Consider the following 14,698-nt stretch of genomic DNA (forward strand, 5'->3'; position numbering starts at 1 on the left):
TTAGACCGGCTTCACGCAGATTGCAGACGTGACAGACAGCCTTAACTCTCCAAAATACAGTACTGCTTCCGTTTCTGCCTATCAAACCTATGAGAAATATATCGTCATTAGTCCCCTCTTATGAATTATTAACTCCAGTATTTAATTTCCTTAATGCTTAACCGCTTGTTGCACTGGTATATTGATGAGAGAATAGTAGCCTATGTGAGACATGATGTCCAGGATGTATCAGACAAAAGGCATTCTACCGCCACGTGTCCTCTGCACAACATTCCATAGCTATTCATAGACTTGAAGTCAGACTCCCTGGGCCCAGACAATGCAAACGTTCTTCAGTTGCAATGTTTAAGGTTTATCAGTATTTACATTTTTGATAAGAACTACTGCTGTAAGTGGGGGGATAGTAAGGCCTATAATAGTGTTCCAGAAAATTCTACTTCTCATTTAAACATACAAATTCATGCCAGATTTCATTATTATTATTATTATTATTATTATTATTATTATTATTATTATTATATATAAATTTTTTTTTAGCAAATCATAAATTCTAATTGAAACATGTTAAGATGTGCCTTTAATTGGAACAATTCCATAACTTTATTGCACTTTTATTTCATATTTTGGGTGTGATATACTTTTTAAAAAAACTGTAAAGCATGAAATTAATGTGGACATCCTTGTATTCAATAAATCACTTCTGTCAAAACATTCAAATTTAATTACAACATGATTCGGTGCCATACACAAAAGTTTTTACCATAAATCAATGAAGACAAAAAAAGTACAGCAAGCACTACACACGCAGAATCTGTTATCCGGTTTCCTGCTATTCATTATTGTTGGTTCTTGATGAAGGAGTTTAATCCGCTGCTGTTTACTGGTCTCCAGGGATGTGCTCATTAGCCTCCACCACTAATATCCCATCATGACACAGCATGGCCCTCAAACCCCCTGCCTGGATCTTCTCCGGTAGCTTGTACTTTCGAGTGAAGCTCCGTGACACAAACCCATGCTCGTCCATCCTGGACGGGTGCTGGGCCTTGACCAGCAACCAGCCCTCAAACACTTGGATTAAAATGTCCTCGGGCCGGAACTGGGTGACGTCCAGCAGCACCTGGAAGACAGGCTCCGTCCGCTTCCCCTGCCCGTCACTCTGAGACGCCGCCGCCGCTGGTTCTCCGGTTTCAGCGCTCGCCCACAGGTTAGCGGAGCCGGGGAGAGCGAACAGCCGGTGGTCCTCCGCGCAGTCGTCCAGGCGCCCCTCTTCGAAATGGGACTGGTAGCGCACTGGGCACTTCACCCAGTGTGTGATGGTCACTCCCGCCATTGTCCTGGTCAGGCTTCCGAGTCTCTGCTGGCGTGACGCTGGAAAGAGCTCGATGAAATCAGCGAGGTCTATAAACAGGTCAGCCTGTGATAGTGTTTCTTTTCCAGGGCATGTGTGTGCGTGTGTATGTGTGTGCGTGTGTTGGGTTGGGGGAGGGGGGGGGGATCCTTTTTTAGACCTGGCAAGTGTGAGCTCAGACCATGACATGCAGACTATGTGCGGGGAGTCCCTGGGTACTCTTACAGTTACTGCCCCAAAATTAATATCCTTATGCATATTAACTCACCAAAAATGCGATTACATTTGGGATATAAACCGCTTTGTCGAAGAATCTGAAGGAAATGCCCTTGGGGTCAGAAAGCCAAGCAAATAAAAGGCACGTTTACTAGGCCAGAGGTGTGGCGAGTTCATCTTGGAACTCTGTCACATGATCCTTTTGCGTCTGTGAATGAAACTCGGGCCGGCTGGGAGGTATTCCCCGGTCATAGTTCTTTTTCCAGTGATATTGTTAACAGTGTTATCTAAATCCAAACTCTACAAGAAACAAACACGTTCAGCAGGATTGCTAACTTATGGTGTATGCTGACCCCCACCTCACCTATAGAACTTCATGAGTTCATAGGCCTCACCATGAATTCACAAAATGTTTCTGGTATTGAGTCTTGATTTACCTAGGTAAACTGTAGCCTGAAATTAAAGATCAAACCACCATACAGAATTATTTTAAGTATAAAAAATAATTATAATAAATATGAACATTATTGCACAATTAAGTAATGCCATATTTCATGAATACCGCCAATATTTTGACTAAAATTATGGAATTTCCATATTTTGGGCTCCATATCAAATCTCTTGAAAAAAGTAAGACAATGAAAATAAGTCAGACAAAACCAGCATTATGTGAGTGTAGTGCATTTGGAAAGTGAGAAATTTGAGTAGGTTATTAATTATTGGCCAATGTTGCCATCTTGTGGTAATTTAATAAAACGTAATTTACATTTGCAACACAGTATATTTTCCATTACATATTTCCAGAATGGAAGCTATTGTAATGGCATATTTTAATAATTGATGCCACTTGCAGAGCTCTGCTATGTGACTACAGAGAAGCTAATGCAATTAACTGCGCAAAAAACACTATCCGTCTCCACATGAAGCAATCTTTCTGAATGAGGAAATCCTTGTCAGTGGTTAACCTGAGAGCAGTGCAGGGCTTAGTAGTGGATTAACCAATTCAAACATATCTTGAGGTTGAAATGCAGTAGAAAGGTCACATAACAGGGTACCGGAAAACGGAACACAGACAACAGTAGAACTGCGCTCAGGACGAGCTGACCTCACACGTACAGCACATTTTCCCTGACGGCTGACACTCAACCAATGTCGCAAAGACCCGATTTAAACATTTAACACATTTAAACTGTTGGGTTAATGGACGATTGAATTCTTTCTGCATTACGCTGCGCACAGGGATCTAGAAAGAAGATCATAAATAACTGGACCTGCATGTTTTATTCTGTTCAAAACAATGCTGCCAGGATCCATGTTTCTCTATGAGCTACTGACAGAAAAAGCAGGAAGAGACAGGCTCCACTCCCTGTGCCAGCATCATTAATTGAACAGAACTAAGTCACATTAATTAACACATTGCCAATGATTGGGCACAGTTGACCTGGATCATAATGTACAGAAATCTGTGTAACATTAATACTATACATGAGTAATTATGAATAAATATTATTCTCTATAAAGGGGATCTGCGTAACATCCTATCCAAATACAAACCACAAAAGGAAACATTCAGGAAGGAAATAAAAAATTGATGCTGTGCTGTGTGCCAGTGTGTTGATTATACAGGGGAGTATGGCAAGTGTCATAGTGGGACTTCTGGAGATACAGCGTGTGATTTAAGTGTGCTCCCTAGCTGGCTACAAACCTTAATATATGCCATAATTTAATGCCAGCTCCAGGGTTCCTTGCACGTGATAGCCATACCAGGCTGTATATCAAGCATCTATCAAATTGTACATTTTATGTTCTGGCACTTTATTTGTTATAACTTGGCTAATCAATTTTAGATCAAATAAATCAGGCAATCTTATATCAGTGGATTACCCCATATATTGTTTGGAATTTACAAGTTTTTAGAATGATCATGGTGTTTCATGCACCTAGACAGAAAGAAAAAGGTCTGCAGGGTGTAGGCCTACCTGGTTTTGCCAGCCCACATTTCTGTTTTCGGCTGCCAGATTTTCACAAGCAACAGGTGTCAGGGCAGTTTCACTTCACCGAAGAACATGAAGTAAGACGTCGACTTCACCGCTGATAATTTACAACTACAACATGACATTTAGATGAATGCAAGCTTGTTCATTCGGCTCTTTACTAGGTTCACTCAACGTCGTTATCTTGCCAATACCGTTATCACATGGCAGGGGCGTATCCGCGCCTCACTCTGCGAGAGGTTTTTCCTTTGCAGAATGGAAATAGTATGTCTGATCAGCAGTTCATTGGTTTGATGAACTTAACGTTTGCATTGAGACTAATAGCTTGTTACTATGGTCACCAATAAAGCACAGATGTTTTAAGTGGTAGAAGTAGGGTGCCGGTGGAAAGTGGAGTGTGCAGAATTAAAAGACTGGTGAACAGGCAGGGTCAAGGAAATGTGAAATGGCAAATCAAGCGTGCAGACTCCCCGGCGCTACAAAGCATTTTGGAAATTCTTATGTGCCAAGCAAGCATCTGAGTGAACTTAGCTGGCAAGCTTTATTCTGTTTTGTAGTCTACAATAGAGAGACGGGGAATGCAACGCAAAGTACCATGTCACATCTGGCTGCATTGTTTTGAGCATGTTATATGCTACATTTAAAAGCAAAAGCCAACTTTACCGTAAATATTTTTTTTCTTTGGAAGAACACGGACATTGGCTACCCCAATACATGGATTATATGGTATGGAATGAATCTGTATATTTTTGCAGTTTATATTTTAATCTTTTTGCTAGCGTAGGTATACATTGGTACATGTAGCAATAGCCATGCTCTTCTTGTAGGTCTTTACATGTCCCTCTAAGGCGTAACTTGGAGGATGGCATATGCCATCCCAATTTAAATATGACAGCTACGTTAGCATTCTGTTATAGCTAACCATTGTAGACTTCTGTTATCTTGCAATATTGACAAACTAATTGTCAGTTGATTTAATGTCACTTTGGCTAAGAAGCTAGAGTCAGCTAGCTTGAATTTACTGCTGAGGTGAACATTTACTAGCTAGTAAGTGCCCCGTGTTACACACGACGCATGCACAGTGTCATGATGCTGCATGCTACAATCTAGCCTGTTTTTACAAGGTTCTTCAGGAGCCAAATTAATGTGCATCAGCTGCATGGTACATAAGAATAAAGAATGGGGTTTGCTTTCATTTGCTGGGGATACTTCGCTTCTGCAACTGCACGCAGCGCTACTGTAACGGAACGACAAATATATGACTGCTACTATTACTAACAGTAAAATATTTAGTTAGGGTAAATGAACTCCTGCAGAGTACGTATGGTCTCAATTGGACTCGTATGTACTCTGTTACAGATGAGATAATGGTCATTTTACTGTGTACTACTACTACTACTACTACTAACTACTACTAACAGTTATAATGATATTTATTATTATCATAATCATTGTTATTATTATTAGGCTACATGTTTTATTACTATAAACACGTAAAAAACAGTTATAATTAACGTGTTATTACTATAATGTTCCCACTGTCAAGGACAGGAAGTAGCTTTGATTAGTCTAAAAATTAATATAATTTAATCTTGAAATAACCAAGCACTCATGGCCTAAACTTCAGATAACAGTCCATTGGAGATTATTTGTTGCAGAATTTTGATGATGGTCTTTTGGAAAATACTCTATTGCAGTGCTTATTTGTGTGAAGTGGTTTTATGTCCATACTTAATGTCTGTTGATCTGTGACAGAATAGATACATAGTCTGAAATGGCAGTGCTAGAGCAGGGCTTACTGAAGGCCAACTCAAGAAAGGCATTGGAATAGCCCATTATTGTACTTGATGTAGCCTACTTTGGGATTTATGCAAGTTGTACGTTTTGTGAATGAGGCCCAATAACTCAATAATTCGGATGTTACTATCACCAAAACTTATTCTTGCTCCAATATGAAAAGCCCAATTGCAAGCTGCATTGCAGTACCCTTGAGCACAAGGGAAAACATGATGAACCATCTCTGGTTTTACATTAAGGAGACTGTCATCATATATAATGGGGTTTTCACAGGGTGTTTCTTTTTTGGCGTAAATCAGAGCTTGCGATATGTTTGTTTGAATGACTGTTGTAGGGAGCCAGTGACTCAATCATGTCATTGCCTGTGGTGTGAGAGAATGAGCTTGCTCGCTGGGTTATAAATTCCTGGGTTATAAAGCCAAATTCCATGAGGGCTTTTTAGCGACTTGATGTTTTTTTCTTTCTAACATAGGTCTATCCCACGGTGGACCTGACTCCTTGTTTAAATAACTGTGACTGTGCTCATGGAAATTAATTATTGCTGTTCTGCAATATTTTTTGAACAATTTAATTTGAACTTTTCTTTTGGCTGAACTGCAGGAAATATCCAGATTCTGACTCAGTATTTTAGCACTGAAAATTGTTGAGCACGTGGAAGTCTTGCTTTGGATATTGAACTGAAATGCTCGGAATGTTCCCCTTTGCTAAATTGTAACTAAAGAGGAACTCAAGTTAAAGGAAATATCGATTCTATCAATTTTTAAGTGGCCTCGGTCACACGCGATGCAAGGCTTTGAAACTACACTTTCTGCTCGCGTGCGAAAAGTGCATCGGCAACGTGGAGGCCTACTGAAGCCGAGCGCTGGTCTTTTATTGAAAGGTCAGTCACTCAATCAGAGGTGCGTTCTGCTTCTCTGCGTCAAACCGTGGCCCTGCAGCACAGAACGGCCTGTTTCCTTGGATCTGCTCCCTTGGCAACAATCAATATTTTTCTCTGTGAAAGAAACGAACAAGACCTCTTACTCCATTGATTTTGTTAACGCTAATTCTCTGCCCACAGTAGACCTGAAGCGGGCACAATTGCACAACGTGTTTCGTTTTAAACCGTTTGAACAGAGGTGTCCGACATACCATTAAAACGAGTGCTCTTCGGTTTGTAGGCATTTCGTGCTAGCAGTTGCCATGGCGAGGCGTTTCAAAATATTTAGTACACAGCGTGGTACAGAGGGTGTAGTGGACCCTAATCTGAAACAGACTTTTTTGCAGAGACTGCGAGGTTGCACAGTTCAAGGAGTTATTCCGTGTGCATCAGCCAATGAAAAGGCAGGATGCTGTATGAGAAATTCACAAGTATGTGAAGCATGCATCAATTGTATAACATTCTGTTGAGGCTCCTCGACTAGACTGTATAATGTCTAGCAGTGAAACAGCACCTGACAGCACATTTTAAACATTGGAAAATTATGGCATCATTTATCTGTGCATTCCAGCTTTGGACTAAGGACCACATGTTTATAAATTGCATGTTTAAATGCTCTTAGTTATGCTATTTGGGGAAAGGTGCCTATTGCTTCAGTGGTAGATCCAGCTGTAACGGGTTGCTGAATGTATGTAACAAGTATCACAAGCTGCTACTGACATGAACGTTTTGCTCTGCAGACACACTACTGCAGTGTATCTATAATTTTAGGTGCTGTACATATTTGTGTTAGTTTTACTGTACAGTGGCAACTTAACCTGCACACAAGAAGTTCTGGTGTATTTGTTTGTTTTAGTTTTACTAACCATCCAAGATAATGAGGTCCTTTTAAGAAGTTCAGTGATAAACAGGGATGTTTCAGCACACAGTTCCAATTTAGAAGAAGTAGGCTACTTAATGGCATTATCTAAAACAAACTGCAGATGGAAGTTTAGTGTGACGGCTAAGGGTTTGTAACTTGAAGGTTGTATGTTTGATTCCCGGCTGGGGCACTGCTGTTCTACCTTCAGCTTAAGATGCGTTGTCTAATGTCCATGTGTGTAAATGGACTGTATGCAAGGAATGGCATTTACGTAAGTTTCTCTGGATGAGATTGCTTGCTAAAACGTAGTGTAATTAGGCTATATTTACGTTTTCAGCCAGGGAACTTTGGGAAGAAATCAGTAAGTATTCATATTACATGGAGGAAACTGACACGTGTGAATAATTTAAAAGGTGTGAAGGTTATGACTTGCTTTAATTAAGACTCATACTGGGTTTATTCTCTGAAAGTGTTCAGAGATGTGACATTGGCCTTGCACTGGGAGAGAGTAATATCAGCGTTAATAAGATTTCTCGCTCACAGTTGTGTTCCGCACAAGAAGAATACCTGAGAGTGCAAAGTTACATATTCCATTTATTTTATGATCTTCTCAATTTTATGTGTCTCATAAGTAAATAACAAATGGTTACATAAATGCTTGGCATAAATGAAAGAAACCAACAATTGCATGTCAGCCTAATGAATTTAGAACTACCTGTGACAAACAAGATATTGGAGGCCCTTCTTCCTTGGTATAGTGTACATATTTTCTCAGAATTTCAAAGCTTGATTGGTTTGCTGTTTTTTGAAGTTTTTTTTTTTTACAACATCCATTCTAGACTTACTGGGATGGGATGAGGTTTGAATTTTAAACTTGTGGTCAGTTGTCTGGCTGTTAGGCTGGTAAGTGTGTGCAGTGGTAGGCTGTCAGTATCTGTCAGCAGAAATGGTGTCTGTTATTGTGCCCAGCTGAAGAATGGCTGGAAGCCCGTGGTTTTCCTGGCTGATCTGGGATGGTGGCTTTGATTCTGCACGACATCCCTTGTGGCAACGTTTCTTGCTTTGAAACTTGAAAAGCCAACAGGAAAGGCATCATTGGTAGACTATGCCGAACAGGACGAAACACAAGTTGCTTGGAATAGAATGTGAGACAGTCAGTTCTCCTACTATATCCACAGTACTCAGGTGAACATGGAAAATGCTTGGCCAACCATACAAAACTAGATAATTTCTCATAAAATAAGTTGCCTATTATATAGACTACATAACTGGGACTGGAATTCCCCATGCAGTAGAGAAACAGAGATTCAATCTTAAAGTGTCAAACACTCTTGCTCCAAGAGGGCTTGAACTTTTTCCTTTTCTTGAACTGAATTCTCCATCTTCATTCTGAGATGCTTATGAATGACATTATACAGCACTAATTAAAATGTATGAAACCAAGTTGTATAGATCATGTCCATCTTATAATGTTACTTATGAACTAATGATTTGACTAAACCAGTTCTAAACAACACTTGTTTTGTGTTCAGATTTTCTTTAACAAGAAGCCAGCAGTAATCCCAGCTTTAAGGCTGCCTGGCTCGCGACAGCTTATACAAAGCAGGAAGTATGGAAATGGATTGGGTGGAAATTCACTTAACAGGTTTGCATGGCTTAGCAAACTTTCTTCACCTGACAGAAATGGCAGGGGTGGAGTTCTAGGAATGAAGTCATAGACAAGACTTTCTTACATGATGATACCTGAGGGTTGTCACCTGCACCTCTGAGGTGAGACAGTTTATGGTGTTGGCGGGAGGTGAAAGGAAGTCCTCCCCCCAAACCCCCCACCCCCACCATGGTAGTTTACTGGCAGAGAATGTGTCCTGTCCTGTAGTGATAAGGTTTAAGTGCCACCTGAGTTGACCTTGAAGGAAGTAAACCTAAAAGTATTGCCCATTCCTTTTCAGACACCTGTAGTTAAGAGATTTGTGTATTTGTATACAATTCAAATTAGATAAATTCTGATAAATTAGTACATTGAAGATAAAAATTGAATTAGTACCCAGATTTACATTTTACTGCAACAACTGTGAGCCTTTTGTGGATTTTGAGTGAATGTGGCATTTATATTGTGGATAATATCTTTCACCAGAATTAAAACTCTGTGTGATCTGTTATGGGTATTTTTTTTTTGTTTTTTGTTTTTTTTTGGAAAAGAGTGTGCAGGAGGTTTACTTCAACCTGTAACTTCTAAGAAAATTAGTATCTTCAGAAACACTTAAATATCACTGAGTACTTTAGATGAGGTAATTTCTTTTTCTGTTAATACAGTCAAGTGCAACCATAGAAACTATAGCCTGACTGAAAACCTTGATAAACTTCTGTGTGCAGCACTTGAATCTGTTTTTATTTTATAGCAACTACTCTATATAAAAGGTAAATATAAATTTGAGCTTATTGTTAATAGTTGATAAAGTATTGTGGTGATGGGCCTACCTTATTAAGGGATGCAAAAAACTCTTCCATAAATTAAAACGTTGTGTGGGGACAGGGTGCTGGCTATATCTATCGTTATTACCCATAGAAGTACAAATGGCTCTTTTTCGTTTGGTTCCCTCAATTTAGCAACTGACAGCCCGGATAATGGAAAACAGAGATGATAAATGGATATGTGAACGAATTCTCATTCATATTGTTGAGGATCAATCATATTGTTGATGGTTTTATGCAACCGTTTCGCCATTGCAAATCCTCTACCTGCAGAATCTACTGTACACCGACAGCAAATTGCAGCTATCAGTTGGAGAACTTGCCTTTTATTTTCTATCGTGTGCTCGGCAGTGTTTTCATGTACCGTTCAATCGTGTTGGAGTCTAATCCAATTCAGTTTTATTTTGGAACGTGACTGTCACTGATCCCATAAGCTCCATGGAGATATCCCGGCGCTAATCTGAAAGCTCTGCTACTTGATGTTCTCTCTAGTGTTTTTGTCTCTCTCTCTCTCAATGAACGGGGAACAGATTTCTCTCTCCTTGTCCCCGCCGCCTATCTGAAGTTGGAGTAGGGCTGCTGTGCGTCTCGTGCCGCGCCGGGTCTCCCCTCTGCTAGAGTGCGTTTTTCCATCCGCACTTCCCACTTCCTTTCCTTGTCTCATTCGATTACTTTGGCTGGCTTGTTTGTTGTCGGGGGTAACACTCTCGCCGAGGACGATGGCCGAATGCTTGCAGCTCTCTCTAGCCCTCTGTAGGATTGGCTTCTATACGGTAAGTGTGAAACGGCTAGCATACCAAAAAGCTGGTGGATGTGTCATTGTGATTTAGATACCATATGACAGATACATTTAAATTGCATAACAGTTTTGCTATAGCATCCGCTTTGCGTGAATGGAGCGGGCTTCCTTCACCTAGTGCAAATGTTTACATGTTATTAAGGTGGAACTGTGCTGGGTACATCACTACCGTAGCTTGAATCTCGGAGCCTGCACCGAAAACATCCTTAAAAATGGAAATTTGTCAGTGTAATGACTGTTGCGATGGCTATATTATTAAAGGTATTGTCTGTTAGTTTATTTTCCTTTGGTTTGCTGACAATTGTATTTATGCTTCAGAATAATGTGGAATAATATTACTTTAAAATGTTTGAACCAAAGCACCAAATATTATTATTATTTTCTTTTTATTTTTTGTGTGGAGACCTTGAAGTTACTACTCAGTACTCCGTTCGGGTTCATTTAACACTGAACATTTTTCTGTGTGGGAGACTGGTTGCAATTGGATAAATAAAGCTGATTTCTTTAATCTGAGATAAATATCCACGAGAGTTTGGGAGAGTTGGGGGGGGGGGGGGGACCTGGGATGGGGGGAGTTTACCTTCATTTTTTCATTTTTTATGTTTGAAAAAAAGGATTATGTCAGATGCTGTCAGTATCTATTAGCCAGACTACTGGAAATGCACAAAGGGTGGAATCATTTAGAACGACTCATTCCCAGTTTTTTTTTTTGCTGCTGTGAAACTACATCAATGTACAATGTCGCCTCTGAAGGCTAGTCTGTATTTGTTTTCAGGTTCAGGTTTAGGTTTCTGGTGGTGGAGTAACATTTAATCTGCTGGCAGGTGTATTTGACAGTAGCTACACAGTATCGGTGACACGATTACTGTCCTTATGCTATAGGCAGCCTGCAGTTTGTGTATAGGTGTGTGTTCGAATGCTTTATCCTTACCATGGTAACAGTATAACACCATTTAAACAATATAGGTATATCAAAAACAGTAATGTTGAGCTTATTTAGTGCATTTCATGATACCTTTTGCAGCAAGCCAAATATTTGTCTGTTGACACTGTTGGCTGACAGCATGTTTTAATAAGGGTTAGTAAGATTCTTAAGCGGTAGGATACTGCTGGATACTTTAGACAGGAGCGGTGTTGCATTAAACACACGGTTCTCATATGACTCAAGGAGGTCTGAACCGTTGCATCAGTTTGTCATTACATTTAAAATGTAACTTAAGACAGAAACAACATCAGCCTGTTGTTGCCTTAAGTTACTTTACTCCGTTTAATTCAAATGCAGGTGGAAAAAAATCACAGCAACAGAATAGGAAAAGAATTTAACTTTAGGTTCTGTGGGTACACTTTTTCCTTTCCCACAGTCCTGACAGGAACTTGTTTTTATTTTAAGGGACAAAAGCAAAAATGAAGAAGTGTTTTACTCTGATAGTCACCCTCTGTGCATTACACAGAATATAGTGTCACACCCTTAGTATACAAATTAAAGTAGGATTCATGGCCTGCAAGAGAAAAGTACCATTTGCATGCTTGTGCGTTAATTTTTTTAACCCATCAAAATATGGCTTTCTACAGCAATCACCGCCTGGTTCTAGTATATTGTGTCCACAAATTGTCTTGCAAAGCTCAATTAAATTTGATGTTTTTTAGTTATTGGGTTTCCTCCCACAGTCCAAAGACATTCAGGCAGGCTAATTCGAGACTCTAAATTGCCCATAGGTATGTGTGTGTGAGTGAATGGTTAGACTGTGATAGATTGGTGCCCTGTCCAGGGTGTATTCCTGCTTCTTGTCCAAAGCACACTGGGATGGGCTCCAGCTCTCCACGACCCTCGCTAGGAATCAGCGGGTATAGTCAATGGATGGATGGATAGTGATTGTAAAAGGTAAAGGGAATTAATGAAGACATTCACATAGCAGCATTCTTAACCATGGTGTTTGTGCTTATGTACATCATATCTGAACAGAGGCATTTTTTTAGAGGAGTGGCTTTTCTTCTCAAAAACGATGCCCTGTCTAATAAGGGTATGAAATAAGGTTCCCCCGTGAAAGGAAAAACCTTTTTATCATTGATGTCATATTTAGAACAGGACAACAGCAGGGAATGGCCTAACTGAGGCTACTGTTTGGCAACCAGCAGAGCAAGACTTGGCACAACCCAGGATTTAATCTGATTTACAATGTAATAAACGGTGTTAATCTTTCCTAGATACCTTTTTACGGCAGTTAATATGATGGTTGACAGAATGGAAAGGAAACAGACCTAATTCAGGCAGTGTCTCTGTCGCTGAACAGGTCCTGCGAGGGCAAGGCATCTGTCCTTGTCTTTTGAACACCCAAGAACCCATCATTAAAGGGAACCTCCATTGGAAAAAAATACTCTAAATGCAGTCAATGATAAATTATGAATGTCTGTCACTTGGTGCCATTCCAAAATGGCTTGATTTTCTTTGTGATCCACATTTTAAGAGCCTGAGGCCTTTGTTTACAAACAGTGGAAAACCGCACTACAGGACTGCTGGTCCTCTGGCTTCAAAATCTTCTCTTTTATCAGGGAGACATATCCAGGATTTGTGATTTTAATGGGGATTAATTTCCATTTGTGTAGTTCCATTCAGCTGAATGCATGGATACTGAACTGAACTGATATCATACCCCTGGACACTGAACAGTCCACATCCTTTTCAGAAAGGGAAACTATCCCAGCAATCCCATGATGCATTGCACCATTAAAAAGGCCCTGTAACATACACATTTTCAGTGCAGATGGCTGGAAAGAAAGCCATTTTGAGAGGAGAATCAATTCGTAATTTACCATAATGTGAGTTTTCTTCCTGTGGAGGATGCCTTACAGCAGGTGTATTAATTGGGAGTGGTGGGAGAGGGGAGACTGAGGCTTAATGGACACTATATAGGTGGGGTTTCTATACACGACAAGTCAGACTTGTATGACCGAGAACCTTTTCTTCACCACAAAACACTGTGATTGGTCAGATTCAATCAGCCACTGAATGCACATGGTAGAGTAGCTCCACCATTTTAGAGTTCATATTGTTTTTCTCTCCCGTTACTTTGTTTGTTGAACTGGGAGCCACACAGGCTGCTGTTTCAAGGGCTGCATCCTTCTGTTGCAGAGGTAAACATCCTGCTTGCCACCCTCCCTGAACATGTTTTGCAGCACAGTGGCATTCATAAAATCTATAGGTCAATCAATGATTACTTAGCAGGCTGCTATCACCTACTTGTGCCTCTCTGTGTGATATTTCAGTAGCCAATTTTACATGGCAAATATAATTCTGTTTATGAACCACGATGACTTAGACTCAGCTGCATATCTTTGTTGAAAGCTACTGATAAGTGGAAATTATTTTTTTTTATGGCTGAGATATATTACAGATGAAAACTAGCTCCTCTATTCACATTTTGAATGTTGATCTGTGCCTGTACATAACTGAACTTACCCTTGCTGTGTCCTGTGGGGCATAGGTCATCCATGTACGACTGCCACCTGACTGTTCCGGGCCATCTTGTGTAGTTCTTTAAAGGCATATCCCGGCTCTTTCATTTCTGTTTCTTCCCAATAATGTAATGGGTCTTCAGTTTTCTATAGTGTTGTAAATCTAAATATCATTCATTCATATCGCATTAAACTGATCAGTTATGCGTGATTATTATCACAGAGTAACTAGAGTTGTCTTCGATCATTTCATTGGAAAACTCAATAATTCTGGGCGCTCTTTTACATGGAATACAGGAAAGCCACCACATTTCTCAGGGTGTTTTTTCAGTGCCGCCTGTAATGACTGCAGTGTTTACATCGGATAGGGAACATCCACACCCTCCTTTATGTTTTCAGCAAGAATGGCACTTCCTGGAAAAGGCAAAGGGAGGTCAGAGTGTAAACCAGTCCCCCACTCCCCAGTCCAAAGTTACATTACGGCTTCACACCAAAGCAATGCCGTCAGGTGTGGATATGTTTGGACTTAAGGGTGAGCTTCACAGGTTTTGGGTAGGTACAGTAGGTTTGAAGCTTGCGTGTGAGATGGCTCATATATGACAACACTGATATGTTATGTATGTAATTATTACATAGGGTTATATGGTCTGTTTTTTGTTCTTAATGCTGGAAGCAACAAGCGTGAGGGCACCAGGACGGTTCTTTAAGTTCTCTGCATTTTGGCTGCTGCTTGGTGTTACACATCTTGACTGTTGATGTGAGGACATTGTGTTCTCTACCATTAGACTTGAGGAGGTCACTTAATTGTAGAATCAATGGGGTGTAACATTGCTGCCCA

At 40.2% G+C, this 14,698-nt stretch overlaps 2 protein-coding genes across 3 annotated transcripts in view; one reads left to right on the top strand and one right to left on the bottom strand.

Moving 5' to 3' along the window:
- Window positions 1–680: 680 nt before the first annotated feature.
- On the bottom strand, window positions 681–3,838 carry hspb3 (heat shock protein, alpha-crystallin-related, b3). The gene is made up of 2 exons (XM_064296684.1): window positions 3,544–3,838; window positions 681–1,368 (listed from the first exon to the last, which is right to left on the bottom strand). Exon 2 carries the CDS (start codon window positions 1,328–1,330, stop codon window positions 878–880), a length of 453 nt encoding a protein of 150 aa, XP_064152754.1. The 5' UTR covers window positions 1,331–1,368; window positions 3,544–3,838; the 3' UTR covers window positions 681–877.
- A 127-nt stretch (window positions 3,839–3,965) lies between these two features.
- Window positions 3,966–14,698, top strand: part of LOC135233291 (ADP-ribosylation factor-like protein 15) — a 96,308-nt gene continuing 85,575 nt past the window's right edge. The window contains exon 1 of one of the 2 annotated variants that reach the window (XM_064296682.1): window positions 3,966–4,284. In XM_064296682.1, the coding sequence (XP_064152752.1) occupies window positions 4,183–4,284 (102 nt within the window). In that variant the 5' untranslated portion in view covers window positions 3,966–4,182. Of the gene's footprint in view, window positions 4,285–9,998; window positions 10,382–14,698 lie in introns of those variants that run through there. The other variant, XM_064296683.1, reaches the window with a different exon arrangement.

Source organism: Anguilla rostrata, chromosome 10, assembly GCF_018555375.3.
Source record: "Anguilla rostrata isolate EN2019 chromosome 10, ASM1855537v3, whole genome shotgun sequence".
NCBI lineage: Eukaryota > Metazoa > Chordata > Actinopteri > Anguilliformes > Anguillidae > Anguilla > Anguilla rostrata.

Bases quoted from the DNA above. Each gene is read 5' to 3' on its own strand.
- hspb3 (XM_064296684.1), bottom strand. From the start codon at position 1,330: ATGGCGGGAGTGACCATCACACACTGGGTGAAGTGCCCAGTGCGCTAC.